The sequence below is a fragment of the Pelophylax lessonae genome, assembly GCF_965119305.1.
Source record: "Pelophylax lessonae genome assembly, chromosome: 11".
Taxonomy (NCBI): Eukaryota; Metazoa; Chordata; class Amphibia; order Anura; family Ranidae; genus Pelophylax; species Pelophylax lessonae.
Window position 1 is genome coordinate 160,961,605 of NC_138778.1, and position 23,085 is coordinate 160,984,689.

At 39.9% G+C, this 23,085-nt stretch overlaps 1 protein-coding gene across 3 annotated transcripts; it reads right to left on the minus strand.

Moving 5' to 3' along the window:
* Positions 1-7,661: 7,661 nt before the first annotated feature.
* GJD3 (gap junction protein delta 3) lies at positions 7,662-21,167 on the minus strand. Of its 3 annotated transcripts, none has more exons than XM_082272615.1 (3): positions 21,089-21,167; positions 15,670-15,743; positions 7,662-8,650 (listed from the first exon to the last, which is right to left on the minus strand). In XM_082272615.1, the coding sequence occupies exon 3, from the start codon at positions 8,622-8,624 to the stop codon at positions 7,710-7,712; it is 915 nt and encodes a 304-aa protein (XP_082128741.1). In that variant the 5' UTR covers positions 8,625-8,650; positions 15,670-15,743; positions 21,089-21,167; the 3' UTR covers positions 7,662-7,709. The 3 variants fall into 3 exon arrangements, with proteins under 3 accessions (XP_082128741.1, XP_082128740.1, XP_082128742.1); XM_082272614.1 differs by having other exon boundaries at positions 15,670-15,746; positions 21,092-21,133; XM_082272616.1 differs by lacking the exon at positions 21,089-21,167 and adding an exon at positions 20,498-20,535.
* Between the last annotated feature and the right edge of the window lie 1,918 nt (positions 21,168-23,085).

The window sequence follows — 23,085 nt, forward strand, 5'->3', positions numbered from 1 at the left end:
CTACAAACTATCCAGTTACATTTGTGCTTCAAACATCATTTACATATATACAGATGGGTGCAATTTTTTTTAAAAAAAGCTACTCTACAGAATCAAATCTGTAACTTAGTGCAAAATCATTTTCATGGGGAAATAGTCCTATGTAAGCAATTATACAATGTGCAATGAAATGCAATGTAAGTGAGTTATGGGGTTCATTTACTAAAGGCAAACAGACTGTTCACTTGCAAGGGAAGTTGCACTTTGCAAGATAATTCCCCCAGAGCTCAGTGAATGAGGTGAAGCTCTGCTGACTTCCATCACCCAATTATGTGCAAGCAATAAAGCTGTTTTTTTTTATTTTTTTTTTATTGATCTTACATGTGATTGGGTATCCTTTCAAAATAAAATTTTACCACATTCACTAAGCTTTGGGGAAAATTCCCTTGCAAAGTGCAACTTCCCTTACAAAGTGAACAGCCTATTTGTCTTTATTAAGTCAGCCCACATGATCTTTCTGTTTTAGGTGGAATAAGGAAGTCAAATGATTGATAAATTTAGAGACGATGACAGCTGAAGTTATCTGAAAAAAAGTTTTACAGTAAAAGTCAAGCTGGCCACCCCTCCTCAGCATCTTCCCAGTGGGTTAAAAAAAAAAAGGATCTGATTTAACCATCCACACATTTGAGGTGGATGGGGGAATCTATCCTGCTGTGCTATTGTATTCTAATAACGAGGAGTCTTCTCTGCTGTCAGAATACAATGATCAGTGTTGCCGGCTATGGCCAGCAGCACTGATCATTCAAGAAGAACCTGACTGGCTGGTTGTACACAAGTCTATCAATAGATGGACTTGTGTACAACCAGCCTGTCTATACATGGATCGAAAGCAGGGACGGCTGAATTTCAGTCCAGGTATGGCCAACTTTAACTGCTCTATAGAGAAAAACAATGCTGGCTGTATAGCTCAAGCCTCAAGAGAAATGGCCATACACCAAGCGATGGCTCACGATGAAAGGCTTTATTGAACAAGGATGCAAGGTACAGCAAAATGAATGGTAGACATGTTTCACATGACTCACAGCATGCTTGTTCACTATTGTGTCAGAGGTCCTGCACCCATGGCTGGCTGTGAAGTTCCAACTGCCTGAGCGGTGTACATCTCTTTCTCTGTATAGCTCAAGCCCACATTTAGAAACTCTACTAAGTGACTCAGAGGAAGGAGTCATCTCCTTTCTGTGTCCTCTCTGCAGACGGGAGATCTGGAGTCTGTTAGCAAGAGAGAGGCTAAAAGCAAACGGCTTTTCCTGTGCTCCCCCTTTAGAAACTCCATAAGGTTCATTATCATGGGTTGACCCTGTTTTAAAAATGTGTAAAATAGGGGTTTTAAAAAGGAATATAAATAAACTTAAAAATGTAAAATAAAATTAACTTAAAATCATTCTAACTTACTTTTTATAAATAGGTCAATAACTGGATAATGTCTGCAATCACTGAATTTCTACCCTGTTGACCACTATTTAATGCACCACCATTATGTGGTAAACAAAAAATGTGTTCCGACATGATCTTCAGACAAAACAAAATGTTTTCTTTGAAATAGTGCTCCTTTTAAAATGTACTAATCGTTTTATTTTTCTAAGCCCCGTCATTTTGATGAGTTTTCTGTAAAAGGTTGCAGTTTAAATCTACATGTAGGGCCAATATAATTATTATTTTAATTTCTGGTGTAAGGTGACTTTAATTATTTCATTAAAACAGGAGGAAATCCATCGATTTAACAGTTTAAAACAGTTACATTCTTGGCACATTGGTTGTGCTCTCAAACAAACTGTCAAGCCATCCAATGGCTGATGTTATAACTGATCAAATGTGCAGCACCATAGAAGTTGAACATTAAACAGAAGCCAAGATGGCAGCTTCCTTGGCTGAAAGGAGGGTTTACTTCCACTTTAAGTTGAGAAAATCCATAATGTAAGGTTACATATTTTGATAGTATTATTTCATGGAACATTACATTATTTTTTGAACATGTAATGTATCATTAAATATTTATTGCAGGGGAAATAAAATTTGCTTTCGGTTTTTTCGTTAAAAGGACTGAGAACTGTAAATAACACTGTAGTCTATTATATAAAACGTTCATCGAACAAACATCATAAACATTTATGGAAGTTGAACAAAATGTCACCATATTTTTTATAATAGAATAATGCTTGCTTAGCTTCATCAAGTGGCTGAAATATGGTATAGTTTTCTGAAATTTCTCGATGAAAAAATACCACATTGGGCCACTAGATGGAGCCAAATGATACAGGAATTAATCTCTTAGAAAAATACAATGAAATTTAATTCAACTTGCAGGAATGCTTTCATGCAGACAAATATTATATTGTGTCCAGTCTGTGTGTAATTTACGATGTGGTGAAGAGCACTGATGGCATTAGTATAGGAAGATTTTAAAAATGTGTGCTCTAGATTTTTTTTCTGGTTTTTGTAATACAAAGTTTGCTTAAAAAAAAATTGTTAAAGAACTTTGTAAACTCAGTTTGTCGTTTTGTCGTTCGTCATTTTAAAAATAGAATGCAGCATAATTGATCATTTTAGCGCTTTCAAGATATAGCAGACAACCTCCATATTTGGCTGTAAAAGTAGTATTTTTTTTCAAGTAAATCCATCTGAGACAAATATGGGGACTGTCTTCTGTCTACACTTTCTGCTTCAAAGACTTAATGCGGGGATACAGATGATGAAAATCAGAGAATAGTTTGAATTCTTTATCTATATGCATATTATAGGTTAGGGATTCAAAGCTCCGAGCAAAGGCTGCCTCAATGTTATTTTTATGACAGACATCCCCATTTTTGTACCATTCCAGGCAAAACCTATTTTTTGTTTTTTTGCCTAGCCCCCCTTAACTCCCCCTTGACAACAGATGTTAAGGAGCTGGCCCTGTAGGAGGCCCAGGCCCAGTAAGAGTCCCAGGCCCTGTCAGTTTAGCAGGGGGTCCAGAGGCAGACAGAGTACTCTTCAAATGCCGTTGGAGCATGCATAGTAACTCTAGGGACTAAGCAATTAAATAAAAGTTCCTTGGGCCCTATTAGTTCAGCAGCAGGGTGAATTTTTTTATTTATTACAGGTACTTATATAGTGTTGTCAATTTACGCAGTGCTTTACATATATTTTGTACATTTACATCAGTCCCTGCCCTCAAGGAGATTGCAATCCAAGGTCCTTAAGTCACATTCATACATACACATACTAGGGCCAATATAGACAGGAGCCAATTACCCTACCAGCATGTCTTTGGATTGTGGGAGGAAACTCACGCAGGCACAGGGAGAACATGCAAATTCCTGGCAGGCGTGACATGATTGGGATATGAACCAATGACCCTAGTACTGCTAGGTAATAGTGCTAACCACTTAGCCACTGTGTCGCCCAAAAATTACTCAATTTTAGAAGTAGGTGGAGTAATCCTTCACACTGTGGTTCCTGACACTTGAATTAAAGTTTTTATATATCTATCCACTAAAACAGGCCAGAACTGTAATTACATTTTTGGGAGCCATGGCTCAGGGAATTACTTTGCCTGCTCCCATAAACTAGTAAATAGTCCCCTCTCTATCGCCGGCGTCTGCTGCTGAACTGAGGGAGCCTGGGCAGTGGTGACGGTACACTCTAGGGGTGTTGTATGGCTGCCAACCATGTTTATTTTTGTGTTGCTGTCAGACAGGTCAAAGCAGCGGGGGGGGGGGGGGGTTTGTGGGGGAGCTGTCAGGAAGGCTGTATGGGGCCCCATGATTACCAATGGCTTTCCTGGTCTTCTTTTCCCCTCTTCGTATTTGTAGAAGCGTGTATGTTGATCCTCACAACTTATGTATATCTTCACTTCCCATTTTACAGTTGTTGAGCCAGGCAACAGATCGCTTAGACACAATTAAGTGGCAGGGTGTGTATTCTATGACTACATACTTTTGCTAATAGATAAACCTTGTTACCATCTCAAAAAGTTGGAAGGTACGTGAATAAGTTTTCTTTTTTTTCAAAGCATCTGACATCCAAAAAGGAAGAAAGTAAGGCGATAGGTACTATGTAACACCTCAAGGCTGCATTTACATTTGCATGTTTCGGAACGCATGAAAAACATGAGCACCCCAAATGTGGCCAGCAGCCATGGTAATCTATGCCCTATGCAGGGCCACTGTTAGAAATTATGGAGCCACATACAGCCTTCCTGACAGCCCCCCCCCCCCCCCAACCCTGCCTACATGCCACCAACCCACACTGCCCCACGCGGAGCAGTGGAACAGCTTCACTGTCTTTATCCATCTACGCCCCAAAAATGAAAAAAAGTCCCACCTCTGCTCCCACTTCCTAGGCCCCTCTGTTGACCTAAAGGGGCCCAGGAAAATTAAATAAAAGCCCTGGTTTGCAAGTAGGAGTTGGGGTGTGGTAGAAAAATCCATTTATTCAATTTGGCAGAAATGAAGAAAAAAGCTGCCAGGGGCCCCCTTATTTAGCTGATAGGGCTTAAGGGTCCAGTACAACAGGACCAGTTGTACTGCCTTTTCAGCGGCCCTGGCCCTATGCCCCAAAAGGTGCAGGAGCTTCTTTGGTGCCCATAGGGTAGCCCATTCAAGTGAATTGCCTGTCCTATGTTTGTAATGTAAAAACAAACAAAAACAACCAAGCAGTATCGGAATGTTGCTAAATGGAGCAATGGACTCCAGGTTATTCTTGGTTATAAGGATCATCACTGGCATGATCCCAGGGTTCCGTTCAGTATTTCACATTAAAAAATCAAAATTACGATGGTTGGCCATTGAGCATGGTACCTACAGCTATTTTATTGTCTCAATGTCTTGTATGAACACCAATTAGGATGATTTTAGTTTGTAAAGAGGAAAACGTTTTTTCTTGTATGTTTGGTCCGTCCTTTTTTGTTGTGAAGTTAGTGGATGAAGATCGTGGATATTGCAGGTTTTTTTTTTAAATGTCTATCTGTTAATAAGGGGCTATAGGTATTGATAAGTGGGAGTATGGTATTGATGCCCCTATAGGGGTAATTTAAAGTTTTTTTTGGATTCGTGGCCCTTTAGTTCTACAATGCCATTATTATCTACTGATGTTATTATACTGTATATGAATTGCTTTTTGCTATTATCTTTGTATTTGTATTTGTATTACTTAGAAAATTTTAATAAAGAAGTATTGAAATTAAATAGAGCAATGGACTCCAGGTTAATCTTGGTTATAATTCTTGGTTACTCCAGGTTACTCTTGGTTATAAGGATCATCACTGGCACAATCCCAGGGTTCCATTCAGTATTTCACATTAAAAAATCAAAATTACGATGGTTGGCCATTGAGCACGGTACCTACAGCTATTTTATTGTCTCAAGGTCATGTATGAACACCAATTAGGATGACTTTAGATTGTAAAGAGGAAAAAGTCCCAGCCATGACTATTAACAATAGTATGCTGAACCCTTGTGATTGTGCTTTTTATCTCTGAAAACTCCCCTTTGCCTGACAATCCCTTCCGGCCATCTGAGTTTTTGGAATAAACTGCCTAGTCACTCCTTTGCCATGCTTTGCTGACAGTGAAACCAACAGAAGTCCAGCAAGCTGCAAACTGTATGACCTCAATTTATAACAGAAGGATATTTATACTTCAGTTCCCCCTACAAACACTTTACTAGCAATGCCTAATGTCAGATTCAGACGTCACAACAGTTTTTGCTTATGCCTGGAGGCTTTAACATTTATATAGCTCTTTTAGACGCAGGCTGGCTCTTTACATTTGTTTTCCATTTAAGGGAGACAGACTTGGCATCTGAGCCTGGAGCTGGTGATACTCAGGCTCAGCGGTGGAATTCTTCAAAAGTATACAGTCTTATAATATACAAAGCCTCGCCTGCCCTTTTTTCCTGCCCACTATAAATCACAACACTTTATTAGTTCTGGACCATTTTCATTATTCAAATATCACGGGGGGTCTGTGCCAACCAAGCTGAGATGCAGGAAAAGGTGCCCAATGTACCATACACAATGTTCTGTAAAGCCTTTGCCCAGTAAATGTTAAATATAAGCATTTCAAGCATGTATTTAGCATTTTCCTGAAGTTTCACTGTAAAGTGACCCAAAGGATATTAAAATTTCTCCAAAGAATACCAAATAATATGGGGCAAACTCCACATTCCAGGTTCAATTTAAAACATTGATATTCCATGTGGAAAAGTCTTACAATCACCCCGCCAGGGATCCACACTCTGACGTGTTTCACTCAGCAAGGTCTTAATTGTAAAACATCTTTGCCTAAACCCTGTTGGGTGAAATGCGTTGGAAACTTTAAAAGAAATGTAACGGCCAGAGTTTTCTCCATATTGTTTGGTGGACTGTGAGCAGAGATGGGCAGGAAAAGGTGCAGGAAAGCTGTGCTTGCACCTGAGATGAGAAGCAGTTATTCAACTGTGGGCTTTTGTAGCCATATTGCTTGGTGAAATGCGTCAGTGCCTTTTAAATTGAACATGATGTGTGGCATTTGCTCTATACTGTTTGATGGACTTTGAGCAGAGATGCGCTGAGGAGCTGCACCCACACCTGAGATAGAAAGCAGATATCGTTATGTGGGATTTTGGAGTGGTAATGGCAAAGTAGTGAAGTGGAGGTTTATGGGAGGAACTACTGAGCAAAGCAGGGGAGGGGACCAGGAGATGGACACTCCGGGAGGAGTTGGTTTCTGCTGAGGACTTCAGCAGATAACTCCTCTTGAATAGAGCAGCTTTTGGTAGCAAAGTCAGCTAAGACCTAAGCTGAGAACAGATGGATTCCAGAAAGGAAATGCTACATGAATCATCTGCCCTTATTCAAGATGGCCATAGCGACAAAATGCAAGGGGGTGTTTTTCAAAGAGATTTCTCACCAAAATAACGCATGGAGACATGGGTGGATGGGAGAGTTTGCTTTGAATATTAATAATGAGTTAAATAGTGTTTTTAGTTTGCAGTGCTCAGATACAGTTTGGTTCTGCTTCAAGAAACAAAAATCAGTTTCCATGAAGCAATAGGAACTTTCTTTATTATAAAACAGACACCCAATTCTAGCAATGGTTTATAACCTTATACTTTGTTGACAGGTCTCGCCTCGCTAAGTGTGCAAATTTAGCAAGCCACTCAATTCCTTGAATCATACAGACAAATAATCATAATACATTATTACCCCTTTTTGTGTGAAAATGATCACTTCTGTGACATCCTTTCTTTGCATGATCTGATCCTGGAGCTTGAATCTAGTTTTAAGTTTATACATAAAAATAGCACCCCGCAATATTATCCACTGTTTGATACATAACTGATTTTACTACCAGAAGATGCTGTAGGGTGGTTGTGGTAACTGACATCTATGGAAAAAATACTCTAATAACCACAACAACCTTTGTGGGAAAGGAATGTGGTGGCTCTCTCCACTTCACATGGCATTTTTATTGTCTATAGAAGGTCCTCTTATGCATAGCATTCACTTGAGACAGTCCTTTCTTTGAAAGCTGAAGCGGTTAGACCACATTTTGCAGCACTTTTTTTTTTTTTTAGAGTGGAATTTTAAGACCACTGATTGCAGAAAATACCCAAGAGAATGGATGACCTTCTGTGTATTTTTTATTTATCACAATGCAAGCATGTCAGTTAATGCAAATTCCACTATACATAGTTCAGTCCAGCCTCCCTTTATACGGTTAAGTCACCTTTGATCAGTCTGGATGATTTGGTGCTGATAGCCGAGCTAGGGCCTACTTTCAATTTATATGCTGTGCCGGGAGGATATGCAATAGAAAGCCGATGACCACCAGCCCCGCTAGCTCTTCGATCATCAGTACTTTGTCTTCGGAGAAGAAAATTATTGGTCCTTTCATGTTCTCTGTTGGACCAATTATCCCTCTCGTAGGCTGGAGGTGGACTAGGCCCCAGTCCTCCCCTAGAGTGGCATTTTCCCTTTACCAAAATGTGTAGCAGTTCAGACAAGCTGAGAATGGCAGAGATGATCCCAACTACAAAGTAAAACTGCAGAAAAATCGTCTTTTCTGTTGGCCTGGACACAAAGCAGTCCACTGTGTGTGGGCAGGGTTTGCGTTCACAGATGTAGTCTGGAGCTACTTTGAACCCATAGAGTAACCACTGTCCCACTAGAAAACCCACCTCTGCCATTATCCTCATCACCACATTGACAATGTAGAATGTCCGTATGTGGCGTCCGCGCTGGTCAGCCCTTAACTTGGATCTGATGCTTCTTGGCTGCCCAGGTTGTGCTGCTTCCTCTTCATCTGCATCTCTTCCCATCTTGGCATTCTGGTGCATGGAATAAATTACAAACAGCACTGCTGGGGCAGAGAGCAGCACAATATGGAAGACCCAAAAGCGGTAGTGGGATATAGGAAAGGCCTTGTCATAGCAAACTTGACGACAGCCTATTTGCAAAGTGTTACATACAAATTCCTCTTGTTCATCTTCAAACATGTCACTACCCACGGTGGCCAGGATAAGTATGCGAAAGATGAGCATCACCACCAGCCAGAAACGTCCCACCATGGGAGAGTGCTCCTGCACAGCATCTAGCAGCGAGCTCAAAAAGCCCCATTCCCCCATGTCTCCTCTTGTCCAGGACTCTTGTTCTGCATTGGAAACAATTATAACATTATGAGAACATGTACTTTAAGCTATTTTTCATGATTTATTATGCCGGTATGGGATCTGTCACCCCAGTCCAGATTCAGGAAGTCATAAGAACCAGATAAATAAAAAAATATATACAACCGCTTTTTTTTTTTTTTAGACTATCTATCACATACACATATACTGTGATAACTGACTGGAGGGCTGCTTAATAAGTTGATAATGCTAAGCCAAATAGAGAGAAAGGAGCACATGTTCTAAGTATTTTCCTTTTTTCAAATATAGTAAAGACATACTACAAAAATTTAAAGACCAATTTAATTAAAAAGAATACATAGTAATAATATACTAATATAAATCCGAAAATATAACAAAAAATAACACTGTTCTTTGCATTGAAAACTACACACCCTAAACACTTCAAACAACCATCTCTATACTTGTACCTGTTTAAATTATTGATACAGTGCTTCCAACATTATATGTTTGTAAAGTTTTTAGTCTTTTATAATAATATACACCTTTTACTTCACTAACAATGTTAGATACTTGATTTTGGTATTATTTTATTGTACAGGATTTAAAACCATTTACACAGTGGTGAACACTTAAAACATAATACATCACAGTCTAAATGAACTAGTTTATACTTTCTGTATTAAAGGCCGTATGAAATCTTGTTTGGTTTATCTAAATGTAGAATTGTAAAATATTTAAGTTTTTTTTTTTTAATCTTCTTTTTCACTAGGATGTTGTACCTTTAATATTTTAGAATGTACATTTTATACAGTCAGGCATATAATTTTAGTGATTTTATTAAAAATGTTTGACAGCTTTCAATATTCTTAAAGTGGATAAATATGGACATTATGACTGTGTATTATTTTATTTATAGCTGAATGCTGTTAAATTAACACAAAAATTGTTACTATCAACTTATTAAAAAAAAATATTACCAATATTATTATTATTATTATTATTATCCCCTAAAATATAGTTATCTTTATTATTATTAACAAACTGCTACAAGGGATAAAATATATTCAACCTTTTTTTTCTAATATCTTAATTCAATATAAAAGGTCTCTGTGGTTTTAATCAATATGTAATACTTTGCCTTTAATTCGGTTGGAGATAGTTTTTTATATTTCTTGTGATAAATGTGAAATATTTCACTATAAATCAGCAAAATCTGTCTTAATATACAGTTGTAGATTACAAATGTCTGTGCTTGCTTCTAATGTATATAGTACAGCATTATATTGCTCCTTGAGGGCAGGGACTGATGTGAATGTACAATATATATATGTGAAAAGAGCTGTGTAAATTGACAGCGCTATATAACCTTAGATTGTAAGCTCCTTGAGGGCAGGGGCTAATGTGAATGTATAATATATATGTGCAAAGTGCTGCGTAAATTGACAGCGCTATATAAGTACCTGTAATAATAAATAAAATAGTGACCTACGACTAAGTATGGCAGATAAGAATTTGCCTATACCTAATTATTAGAGCACGCTAATTATTAGAGCAAGGCATTTACTGGTGTTAATGTGGTCCACTTACTTAACCCCTTCTGGACCGGAAGGCGTTGCCCCCTTAATGACCAGGCCATTTTTTGCGATTCGGCACTGCGTTACTTTAACGGACAACTGCGCAGTTGCGTGACGCTGTACCTAAATAAAATTGATGTCCTTTTTTCCCACAAATAGAGCTTTCTTTTGGTGGTATTTGATCACCTGTTCGATATTTATTTATTGCGCTATAAACAAAAAAAGAGCGACAATTCTGAAAAAAAAAAACAATATTTTTCACCTTCTGCTTTATAACATTCCCAAGAAAAAAATTTAAAAATCAAATTTTTATATCAGTTTAGGCCAATTTGTATTTTGCTACTTAATTTTGGTAAAAAAAAATCCCAATAAGTGTATTTTAATTGGTTTGCACAAAAGTTATCGCACCTACAAACTAGGGGAAAGATCTATGTCATTGTTATTTATTTTATTTTTTTTTCACTAGTAATGGCGGTGAGCTGCCATTTTTAGCTGGACTGCGACGTTGCGGCAGACAGATCGGACCCTTAACTGAAATTTTTGACACTTTTGGGGGGACTAGTGACATTACTACAGTAATCAGTGCTAAAAATATTCACTGTTACTGTAATAATGACACTGGCAGGGAAGGGGTTAACCCAGTGGTGATCAAAGGGTTAAGTGTGAGCCTAGGGGAGTGTTTTTTAACTGTATGGGGGAAGGACTTGTGAAATGAACACAGAGACCTGTGGCGACCCTATATAGGAGGATCACAGGCGCTCTGTGATCATTTCAGAGAGTACAACGGTCGGCTGTGTTTACAACAGCAGGCCGTCGTTATCTCTCAGCGGGGAGCGATCGCTGGTGCCCGGCAGCAATCGCGCCCTCCAGGCCCTGTGGAACGGCATCCCCGCTGCCTAGTGGGGGTGAGCGCTCCAGCGAACCGACATACCCATATGTCTGTTCGCACAGCCGAGCCAGCTTGCCGCAGTATATCTGTGGCGGGCTGTAGGCAAGTGGCTAAAGAAATGTTAATAAAGTCTGTTGGTTAAAGGCTTCTCCTGATAGTGCTAAAGCTTTACCAGTCCTTCACACTACCACACCCTATATTGTTTGACCAATATATAGTAATGGGATGCCTCAATGGCCAATAGAAATGTAAATAAGGCGCGATGAGGCTGGCAAGCTATGACACTACCACTATTAGGTATATTTTTCCTCTATTAATCTTTGAAAACAGGCCTTGCTTAACCGCTTTGCATCTGGGCCAATTCTGGCACTTCCCTCCTACATGTAAAAATCTACTTTTTTTCCCTAGAAAATTAGTTATTAGCAGAGACCCTAAAGAATAAAATGGTGGATGTTGCAATGTTTTATGTCACACGGTATTTGTGCAGCTGTTTTTTCAAATGCAATTTTTTTGGTAAAAAAACACTTTCATTAATTTAAAAAACAAAAACACTAAATTTAATGTAAAAGATGATGTTACGCCGAGTAAAAAGATACCTGACATGTCATGCTCTAAAATTGCGTCTACCCGTGGAATGGCGGCAAACTACAGTACTTAAAATTCTCCATAGGCGGCGCTTTTAATGCCTTTACAGGTTACCAGTTTAGAGTGCCAAAGGAGGTCTGGTACTAGAATTATTGCTCCCTCTCTGACGTCACATGTGTGGTGCAATCACCGTTTGTCACAAGGGGTGGACAACATGTAATAGCATGGGCTGGGACAGGTCCTCTTTATGGAGAGATCTTTATGGAGAGACTCCAAATCTCTCTTCTAGCCTCCCATGCAGCCGATCAGACATGGATCGGTCTGATCGGCTGCTTTCCTGGCCACAAGTGGCCAGGTAAACAAAGGTGCGGAACCAGAACTGACAAACTACACGTCGCTCCCAGTTTCTGGGGTTACAGAGAAAGTTCCTCTCTTTCTGTACAGGGCAGCCATCGTCACCGGCCGCATTGCTCCCGGGCTCTGCGATCGGACCAGAGAGCCAGGGAAAGGCAGTGGGACCCCCTTCCGCCACCCGCAGGAATTAATCACTGGGATCACTTCTGCAGAACTGAGAATTGCCAGCGGAAAGGATTGATACCAGAATGGTGCCTGTAGGTGTAGGCATCATCCTGGTATAACCACTGAAACCCAAGGACGTCATGAATGTCCTACAAGCGGTTAGTGGTTGAAAAAAAAAAGAACACTGGTAAAGCTATCCACCTCATTTACTTTGCTCATGAAAACTAAAGGTTCAAAGCTTCATGGATGTAGTGGAGGCCTTTGACATCATCAACTAGAGGTTTTAATATGAGGATCTTGGTCCAAATATGTTATCATGGAAATAAACTAAGTGAACTTTTCTCTTACGCACACATTTTTTGTTGGTCACCACGATTGAGAACAGTTCTGGTTGATGTTGTCAAAGGCCTCCTCCACATCTATGAGGAGCAGTTGAACCCTTAGTTGTTTTTTTTGAGGCCAAAATGCACAACACCCAAATATATCAGAGATACTCATGATTGGGGACAAACATAAGATAATATGATTTTAATTTTTTATCAACCAACCACAATGCTCCCTTATAAAGGAGTAAAATAAAGACTTGGGAATTATCTAATTTTAAGATTCAAATCTGACGTATTGAGTGTACATTTACTACTAGACACAATATCAGGGGTACATAACTCAACCTTAATGTTCTTATCTCATAATAAAATGGTGAAAAACGTACTATCTGTTTAGAGAAGACCCGGAGGTCTATTATTGTTCTTAATATTTTCAGCAGAACAATACATGCTCAGATGTAATAAGATGACAAAAAATCCTATTGATTATATGCTATTACACACCGGTCCATTATATTCAAATTTATGCCTGGGTTATTGATTAAGGGTAAAAAACATTTGTGGTATAAGGTGACTTTTGGTCCTTTCTTCAGCAAGGTGCCCTGCACAAAGGGCTTATGTAGTATAAAGTTCAGAAAAAAGCTCTTTGTCTTTGTCTATTTAAATCATGACAGTGCCAAATTTACAGGTCCTCCAGAAGTAACATGGCGAGGTGATGTTTAACCACAATGGTCCTTTGTTAAGCTTAAAGAACAAGGCTTAATAAAAAGTTACTATAGCCTAAAAATTGCCTGTGGGCTGGTGTTTTTTCATAAGGCATTTTTGTTGTTATTATTATTATTATTAATATACAGGATTTATATAGTGCCGACAGTTTGTGCAGCGCTTTACAACATGAGGGCAACCAGTACAGTTACAATTTATTAAATTATGTCGGTGTTCGCTGTAATTTCACTGGCTTTTGGACCTTGAGATCTTTACAGTTCCTTTAGAATTTGTACTATTTACTCCGAAGGTAGTAGTTTTATTTTTGTAAAGCCTCCTAAAGTGCTGTTACGAAGAGCTTATCCCAACACATAACACAGGAAAGTCAATGAACGTAAAATACTAGCATACCAGATAATCTCTAAAATGATTAAAACATTCAGAATATAAGAATATACAGCACAAAAAAATACTACTAATTGGCTACTTCAGCTCAGTCTATCTGATTTAAATGATTATATATATATATATATATATATATATATATATATATAACAATTTTTTGGTACATGCAGGAAAAGACTAGATAACAGTCCATTATCCCCTAATCTTTTTCTGTCTTTCTCCCTTACTGAATTGTCTCTTGTTCCTCTTTCGGCTTTATTTTTTAATATTTTTTGAAGTGTAACAAAAATGATCTGTTTATAATTTTAACAAATTCAGTGGTAAAAAGAAATTAAATAAAAAAGTAAATTTTTTGGCTTTTAATGACTATTCTCATGGTTGAAAATTGTCTGAATGGCTTTGGCTTTATCCTACATAAAGTGTAACTTCCAAAAAATATGTCACATATGTAAACCGGCTCCTGCATGTGCCCAGTTTGACTGAGCTATATAAACCTTACACGTGTATATTTGTGTATGTCTTTGTAAATCAGCCTTTCTCAAGCTTCCTAAACTGTAGGAACCCCATTAAAATAACTTTTCGGACTTAGAGAACTCCTGCTAATAATAGCTATAGATCATGGTACATTGGTGTGATTGTCACTGCGTAGGATGCTCCTTACATTCGTGGTCATTGGGATGAACCCCCCCCCCCCCCCTTTACCTTGCAGTTTGCTACAAAGATCATTGGCGGCAGAAGTTATTAATTGGAATCACTAGCAACCTCTGAAGGAACCCTAAGGTTCCACAGAACCCTGGTTAAGAAAGGCTGCTGTAGAGGAACAGATTGGGTGCCAATGTACTAACAATTGGTCAAGGAATGCCTACCAACCTCTGGAGGTACCCTAAGGTTCCACAGACGCCTGGCTTAAAAAGGCTGCTGTAGAGGAACATAAGGGGTGCCAATGTACTAACAATTGGTCAAGGACTGCCTAGCAACCTCTGGAGGTACCTTAAGGTTCCACAGATGCCTGGCTGACAAAGGCTGCTGTAGAGGAACAGAATGGGCGCCAATGTACTAACAATTGGTCAAGGAATGCCTACCAACCTCTGGAGGTACCCTAAGGTTCCACAGAAGCCTGGCTGACAAAGGCTGCTGTAGAGGAACAGAATGCGTGCCAATGTACTAACAATAGTTCAAGGAACCCCTAGCAACCTCTGAAGGTACCCTAGCTTTCCACAGAACCTTGGTTGACAAAAGCTGGTGTAGAGGAACAAACTGAGTGGCAATTTACTAACTACTGTGTTTCTCAAGAAGCCTCTAGCAACTTCTGGAGGAACCCTGGTTGACAAGGGCTGGTGTAGAGGAGCAGACTGGGTGCCAATGTCTTAACTACATGATCAGGCTTTTGGGATGTTCCCTTCTTCTTGGTCTAAGCAGTACATTTTGTTTTAGGTAACATTTTGCTGAAATTTTATGTATCAGTCCTGCTTGGACCAAGAAGAAGGGAACACCCTGCAAAACTTGTCCAGAAAATGTAACTTTTACATTTTTAGGAAAAGCTTTCAAGGTGCTCCCTCCTTCTCGGTCCAAGCAGCACTGATACACAAAGTTTTAGTAAAATGTTAAGTAGTATGTTAAGTAGAACAATCCCTTAGACAAAAAATACTGCTTGAACTGTGAAGAGGGGAACACCACGAAACCTTGTTTTTATACAATTGAAATGTTTGTGCAATTAAAAAAAAATGATCATGGACAATTTTTTTTTGTTAATGTAATTAATACATTTAAGTTAAATTTAATTAAAATAGAGGCTTTTAATTGTTCAGCATTGGTTGAACGTTATAGGTGCTGTGCCCGCCAGGTCCCTACAATTTTATTTTTGTAGCCTCTGTTTGACTGTCTGCATAAGGATTAACCCCTCCCTGCCAATGACTGCAGCATGCGATATACATATGTGGCTGACCACGGGTTAATGTTGTCGTGCTCTTGCGCTCTCACTCTCTCTCTTTCTCCCAGACTGGTATAAGATAAGAATGTCTACATTTAGCACATACCTCTCAACTGCCTTGCTGAGACATCAGGGACAGCTTTGTCCCCCCTTCACAGGGTGGGGATGCTGGCAAGTCAACTGCAGAGAGAAAGCAGTTTTACACTGGAGGTTAAAGGGTTAAATGGCACAGTGTTGTCAAATAATAATTAGAGGATGATGTGCCAGCATGCACCTGTCACATTATTCTTATGCATAGAAAAAAAAAAATACATTTCCCTTATGAAGCCCAACTGATGGGGCTGGGCGTACCTTATGGCTTATTACACGCAGACAATTTGCATCCATCTCTGTTAATGCTGGGTTTATTGAGTAAGGCAGTGCAAAGAGCAGTGATGATGTTCCAACTGAGGTAACCCATACCAATATTTCACACTGCTCCTTCATCGTTTACCCTAATAAATAAACCCTATTATGTATAATACACAAAATACAGCACAATGTTCATGTACATCTACCTATTACTACATGAACATGAGGACACCTCTCATCTCCTATTACTACATGGACACCATGACACCTTTACCTCCTATTACTCCATGAACATCAGGACACTTCTCACCTCCTATTACTCCATCGTCATCAGGACACCTCTAACCACCTATTACTACATTGACATCCGGACACGTCCCATTTCCTATTGCTACATGGAGATCAGGACACCTCTTACCTCCTATTACTACATAAACATCAGGACACTTCTCACCTCCTATTGATACATGGACATCCAGGGAAACCTAACACCTTCTATAACTCCATGGACATCCGGACATGTCTCATCTCCTATTACTACATGGACATCAGGACACCTCTCACCCCCTAATACTACATGAACATCAGGGCACCTCTCACCTCCTATTACTCCATGGACATCAGGACACCTCTCACCTCTTAATACTCCATTGACATCTGGGCACCTCCCACCTCCTATTACTACATGGACATCAGGATACCTCTCACCACCTATTACTACATGGACATCAGGATACCTCTCACCACCTATTACTACATGGACATCAGGACACCTCTCACCTCCTATTACTACATGGACATCAGGACACCCCTCACCATCTATTACTACATGGACATCAGAACACCTCTCACCTCCTATTACTGCATGGACATCAGGACACCTCTCACCTCCCATTACTCCATGGACATCAGGACACCTCTCACCTCTTAATACTCCATTGACATCTGGGCACCTCCCACCTCCTATTACTACATGGACATCAGGACACCTCTCACCTCTTAATACTCCATTGACATCTGGGCACCTCCCACCTCCTATTACTACATGGACATCAGGACACCTCTCACCTCTTAATACTCCATTGACATCTGGGCACCTCCCACCTCCTATTACTGCATGGACATCAGGACACCTCTCACCTCCTATTACTCCATGGACATCAGGACACCTCTCACCTCCTATTACTCCATGGACATCAGAACACCTCTCACCTCCTATTACTCCATGGACATCAGGACACCTCTCACCTCCCATTACTCCATGGACATCAGGACACCTCTCACCTCCCATTACTCCATGGACATCAAGACCCCTTTCACCTCCCATTACTCCGTGGACATCAGGACACCTCTCACCTCCTATTACTCCATGGACATCAGGACACTTCTCACCTTCTGTTTACTACATGGACATCAGGATGCCTCTCATCTCTTATTGCTACATGGACATCAGGACACCTCTAACCACCTATTACGACACAGACATCCAGGCACGTCTCATCTCCTATTACTACATGGACATCAGGACAGCCCTCACCTGATATTACTATATGGACATCAGGACACCTCTCCCCACCTATTGCTATGTAGACATCAGATTTAAAAATAATGGTGACAGTATTGCGCTGCCCTTAAACTAAACAATTGATAAAGTAACTTCACATGAATAGATTATATACACACATCTGTGACTAAAGTGCATAAACCAAGTAGTACAACACAACATGCATCTTGCTGCAAAATAAATACGTAAAAACTATTTCATATAAAGTTCATCATGGTAAAGTGCCAAGTGCAACCAACTATATGTAGACAGATGATAATAACAAATCAATAAATTCTTGATGAATAAATAAATGGCTCTTGTGGGGTTCTCTTCTTCCTTTGCATGCCCCTATTTGTGCTCTCTATGAACAAGAGCACCCCACAAGAATTTTTCAAACTGCGGTGAAGGGAGTCACTTATATATACATCAAGAATTTATTTTCATTATTGATTTTTATTATCATCTGTCTACATACAAAAGATGTATGTGTTTTTTTTGTTTTTTGTTTTTTTTTAATGCACTTTTGTAGATTTTTTGCACTTGACACTTTACCATGATGACCTTTATATGAAATTGTTTTTACGTATTTATTTTACTTGGTTTATGCACTTTATATCTAGTTCCTCCTGTTTTGAACTGTATTGTAACTGTATTGTCTTCCTTCACATTGTAAAGCGCTGCGCAAACTGTTGGCGCTATATAAATCCTGTATAATAATAATAATAATATTCACAGATGTGTGTATATAATTTAATCATGTGAGGTTACTTTATCAATTGTTTAGTTTAAGGGCAGCACAACACTGTCCCCATTATTTTTAAATCTGTATTTGCTGAGGATGAGCATTGAATGGTAGCAGCAGCCCCAATTTGGATCTTACCTGTGTTTTTTTGATCACTTCACCTACTTTTTTATCAATTCTATTAAATGAGTATTTCCATTTTATATTTGATAGCACCAGAGTTACACTTTTTAAGTATTTAGTAGTATGTAGACATCAGGACACCTCTAATCACCTATTACTATATAGACATTAGGACACATCTAACGACCTATTACTATATATACATCAGAACACCATCAGGACACTCTAACCCCCTAATACTACATGGACATACAGACACGTCTAACCTATTACTACATGGACATCAGGATGCCTCTCACTACCTCTAACCTCCAAGTACTACATGGGCATCCGGACATGTCTCATCTCCTATTACTACATGGACATCCAAACATGTCTCATCTCCTAGTACTACATGGACATCTGGACACGTCTTATCTCCTATTACTACATAGATATCAGGACACCTCTCACCTACTATTACTACACGGACTTCAAGACACTTCTCGCCACCTATTACTACATGGACATCCGAACCCGTCTCATCTCCTATTACTACATAGATATCAGGACACATCTAACCACCTATTACTACATGGACATCCAGATACGTCTAATCTCATATTACTACCTGGACATCAGGACACCTCTCACCTCCTATTACTATATTAACATCAGGGCACCTCTTGCCACCTATTACAACATGGCCGTCAGGACACTTCTCTCCACCTATTACTACATGGACATCCAGATAAATCTCATCTCCTGTTACTACATGGACATCAGGACACCTCTCACCTACTATAACTACATGGACATCAGGACACCTCTCACCTACTATAACTACATGGACATCAGGACACTTCTCTCCACCTATTACTACATGGACACCTGGACACATCTCATCTCCTATTACTACATGGACACCTCTCACCTACTATAACTATATAGACAACAGGTTTCCTCTAAATAACTATTACTACATGGACATCAGGACACGTCTCACCTCCTATTACAACATGGCCGTCAGGACACTTCTCTCCACCTATTACTACGTGGACATCAGGACACCCCTCACCATCTATTACTACATGGACATCAGGACACCTCTCACCTCCTATTACTCCATGGACATCAGGACACCCTTCACCATCTATTACTACATGGACATCAGGACACTTCTCTCCACCTATTACTACATGGACACCTGGACACATCTCATCTCCTATTACTACATGGACACCTCTCACCTACTATTACTATATAGACAACAGGTTTCCTCTAAATAACTATTACTACATGGACATCAGGACACCTCTCACCACCTATTACTACATGGACATCAGGACACCTCTCACCTCCTATTACTACATGGACATCAGGACACCTATTACTACATGGACATCAGGACACCCCTCACCATCTATTACTACATGGACATCAGGACACCTCTCACCTCCTATTAGTACATGGACATCAGGACTCTACTCACCACCTCCTAATACACAAGAAACTTCTCATCTATTCCTAATACACAGACATCAGGACACCTCTAATTAGCTATTACTGCATAAACATCAGGACTCCTCTTATCAACTCCTAATATAAAGACATCAGGTTACATCTCACCTCCTTCTAAGACCCAGACTAAAGGAAATGTCTTACCTGCACAGACATCGACACACCTTTCTCGTGCTAATACACAGACATGAGGACACCTCTCGCCTCTTCCTTATTTACAGATATCAGGACAGCTCTCATTTCCACCTAATACACAGACATCAGGGCATATATGACCCCTTCCTAATACACAGACATCAGGGCATATATGACCCCTTCCTAATACACAGACATCAGGGCATATATGACCCCTTCCTAATACACAGACATCAGGGCATATATGACCCCTTCCTAATACACAGACATCAGGGCATATATGACTCCTTCCTAATACACAGACATCAGGGCATATATGACTCCTTCCTAATACACAGACATCAGGGCATATATGACTCCTTCCTAATACACAGACATCAGGGCATATATGACTCCTTCCTAATACACAGACATCAGGGCATATATGACCTCTTCCTAATACACAGACATCAGGGCATATATGACTCCTTCCTAATACACAGACATCAGGGCATATATGACTCCTTCCTAATACACAGACATCAGGGCATATATGACCCCTTCCTAATACACAGACATCAGGACACCTCTCACCTCCTTCTAATACACAGACATCAGGGTACATCTCACTTCTTCTTAATAGACAGACGTCAGGACACATCTCACTTCTTCCTAATACACAGATGTGAGGATACATCTCACCTCCTCCTAATACACAGATACACAGATGAGAATACGAACCTCTTTTCTCCACATATAAACAAAGTTCAGGACACGTACCTCTAACTTTCTTCTAATGCATAAATATAATATATAATATATATATAATAAATGCATGCTGATCACGTCCTCCTAATACACAGGTATTGAGCCCCATGTAGAAAAACTAAATGAAGCAATCCACATTAGTGCACTTGTGACAGAAACAATTGACAACTGTCAAGCAGACATTAATGAAGGGGACACATCCCAAAAGCTTTTCTTGGAAAAATTGCATGTTAGTGCAAATAAAAAAGTATCACGGACAGTACTCAATTGTTTCTGAAGCAATCCTTCCATTAGTATATTCAGTATAACATTCAGCAGATAGCATCCCTAGGACATATCCTTTTATTCTACAATCACCTCCTGTATACAGACATGACTTACCATCATATTAGGGGTAAAATATCCACAACTCCACAGGCTGCTTCCAGACAGGAGTTTATAGCCTGGAGCGCTGAGAACCCGTTTCACTTTATTTTCCCTGGACAGTATCAGGATGAGAAGTTATTTAGGCGCTGCCTGACTCCGCCTTCTTTTAAAGGGACAATGACCTGCTGTTTGAACTGAGTGCACTGTTCCATGCTTGACTACATTATTGTTTCTGGTTTCTAGTGACAGGTTGAAAAAAAAAAAAAGTTGCACGTCCATAGAGTTTGCTACTGATTAAGAACTCATCCACTTTACAGTAAAATCCCTCTTATAAGAATGTTCTGTCTTTACTATCTGTTCTAACATTGTATTTGAACCCTATATCAATATATATATATATATATATATATATATATATATAGTCTTTGTTATATTATATTATATATTATATTTGTAGCACCCTCCTAGGTAGGTGCTAGGAAGAAGCATATGGGTGGCCCTGTCTGCATATCTGGGGGGCCTGATCATTTAGTTAGGCTGTCACATGCTTCCAGGTGTGACCTGTTGTGCTGGGGAGTCTCCCCACTGTATCCAGTGTTGGGGTAGTTACTCAAAAAATTTACCTAGTTACTAGTTACTTCTGTAAATTGTAATGAGATTACTTTACTAGTTACTGCATTTGAAAAGTAACTTCACTACTTATTACTTTACTTTCCTCTTTCTTAATTGACCGTGTAGAAGAAGATACATGACACTCTTTCTGCATAGAGTTTATTGTATAAACACAGGCTTTGGGAAACATGAGAACAAAACCTGAAAAAACAGAATAAAACATAAATTGCAACAAAAAGTCATAAACTTCATCCCTCTCTATTCTTCGAAATAACGATTGTATCGCACGGCTTGGGTAACGCAGGAAAGCGCGTTTCTATAGCCTAGTAAAGTAGTGTAGTTACTTCCTATAGCCTAGTAAAGTAGCGTAGTTACCTCCTATAGCCTAGTAAAGTAGTGTAGTTACCAATATTAGTATTGTAACCAGTTACTTTACTTAGTTACCAAAAAAAGTAATGTAGTTACTGTAATTAGTTACTTTGTAACTAGTTACCCCCAACACTGACTGTATCCAATGTGGGCTTTTATTGGAAAGTGGAGGAAACCTAGCCAATAGCACACCGGGGCTTGTGGCTATCTTAATGGGTGGAGTTTTACCACAATGCACCCTGGGATGGGCTATATGTTTGAGGGGAGCATGTGACAGGGCGTCTTCGGCGGGAAGCAGAGTCCCAGGAGGAGGATGACGGCTGTCTCTCCTCCTGTCAGCGGTAGTGAAGGTGTCCTGGGCAGTCGGCCTAGAGGAAGAAGGTTGAGCTGAGCTGCAGAGAGGGATCCAGAGTGCTGTGGACCGAGTGGAGTTGCTGGGCAGAAGTTTTGGAGAAAAGCAGTGTCGTGAGTACTTGAAACCGCCCAGGGGTCTGCCTAGGAGAGGGGAACACTCCAGAAGGTCAGAGGGATCTGAGAGCCAGCTAACCTGTGGAGAAGGCTTAGAAAGGGGGTGCCAGTGTCTAAGCCCTGAAGATAAGTGAGAGAAAGAGGGTGCCGGTGTGGGCCCTGAAGTCTTTAGCAGCGCAGCAGTAGTACAAGTAGCTACCTCAGCAAGGAGAGCTGAGGGAGCTCAAGAGGACTTATTTATGCAAGGAAAGCAGTCCAGAGTCAGTTTGGATTTAACAGGCAGCAAGCCAGCGTTAACTAGTGTCAACCGGCGTTGACCGACATTTAGCCAGTGTCAAGTCAGCATTTAATTCAATAAACCTAAAAAAAAAAACAAAGATACCGGACTGGTCATTGTCTCAGCGCTCACACTTGGAGGAACATGCACAGGGGTACTTTGTTGCACCCGGTGACCCATATCCAGCTACATATTATATTATATTAATGCTTTACAACAGGCATCACTAAATGGCGGCCCGCGGGCCAAGTCCGGACCCAATCAGTGTTCCGTCCGGCCCCGCAGC

Excerpts from the sequence above, each read along its gene's own strand:
- GJD3 (XM_082272615.1), bottom strand. The coding sequence starts at position 8,624 with ATGGGGGAATGGGGCTTTTTGAGCTCGCTGCTAGATGCTGTGCAGGAG.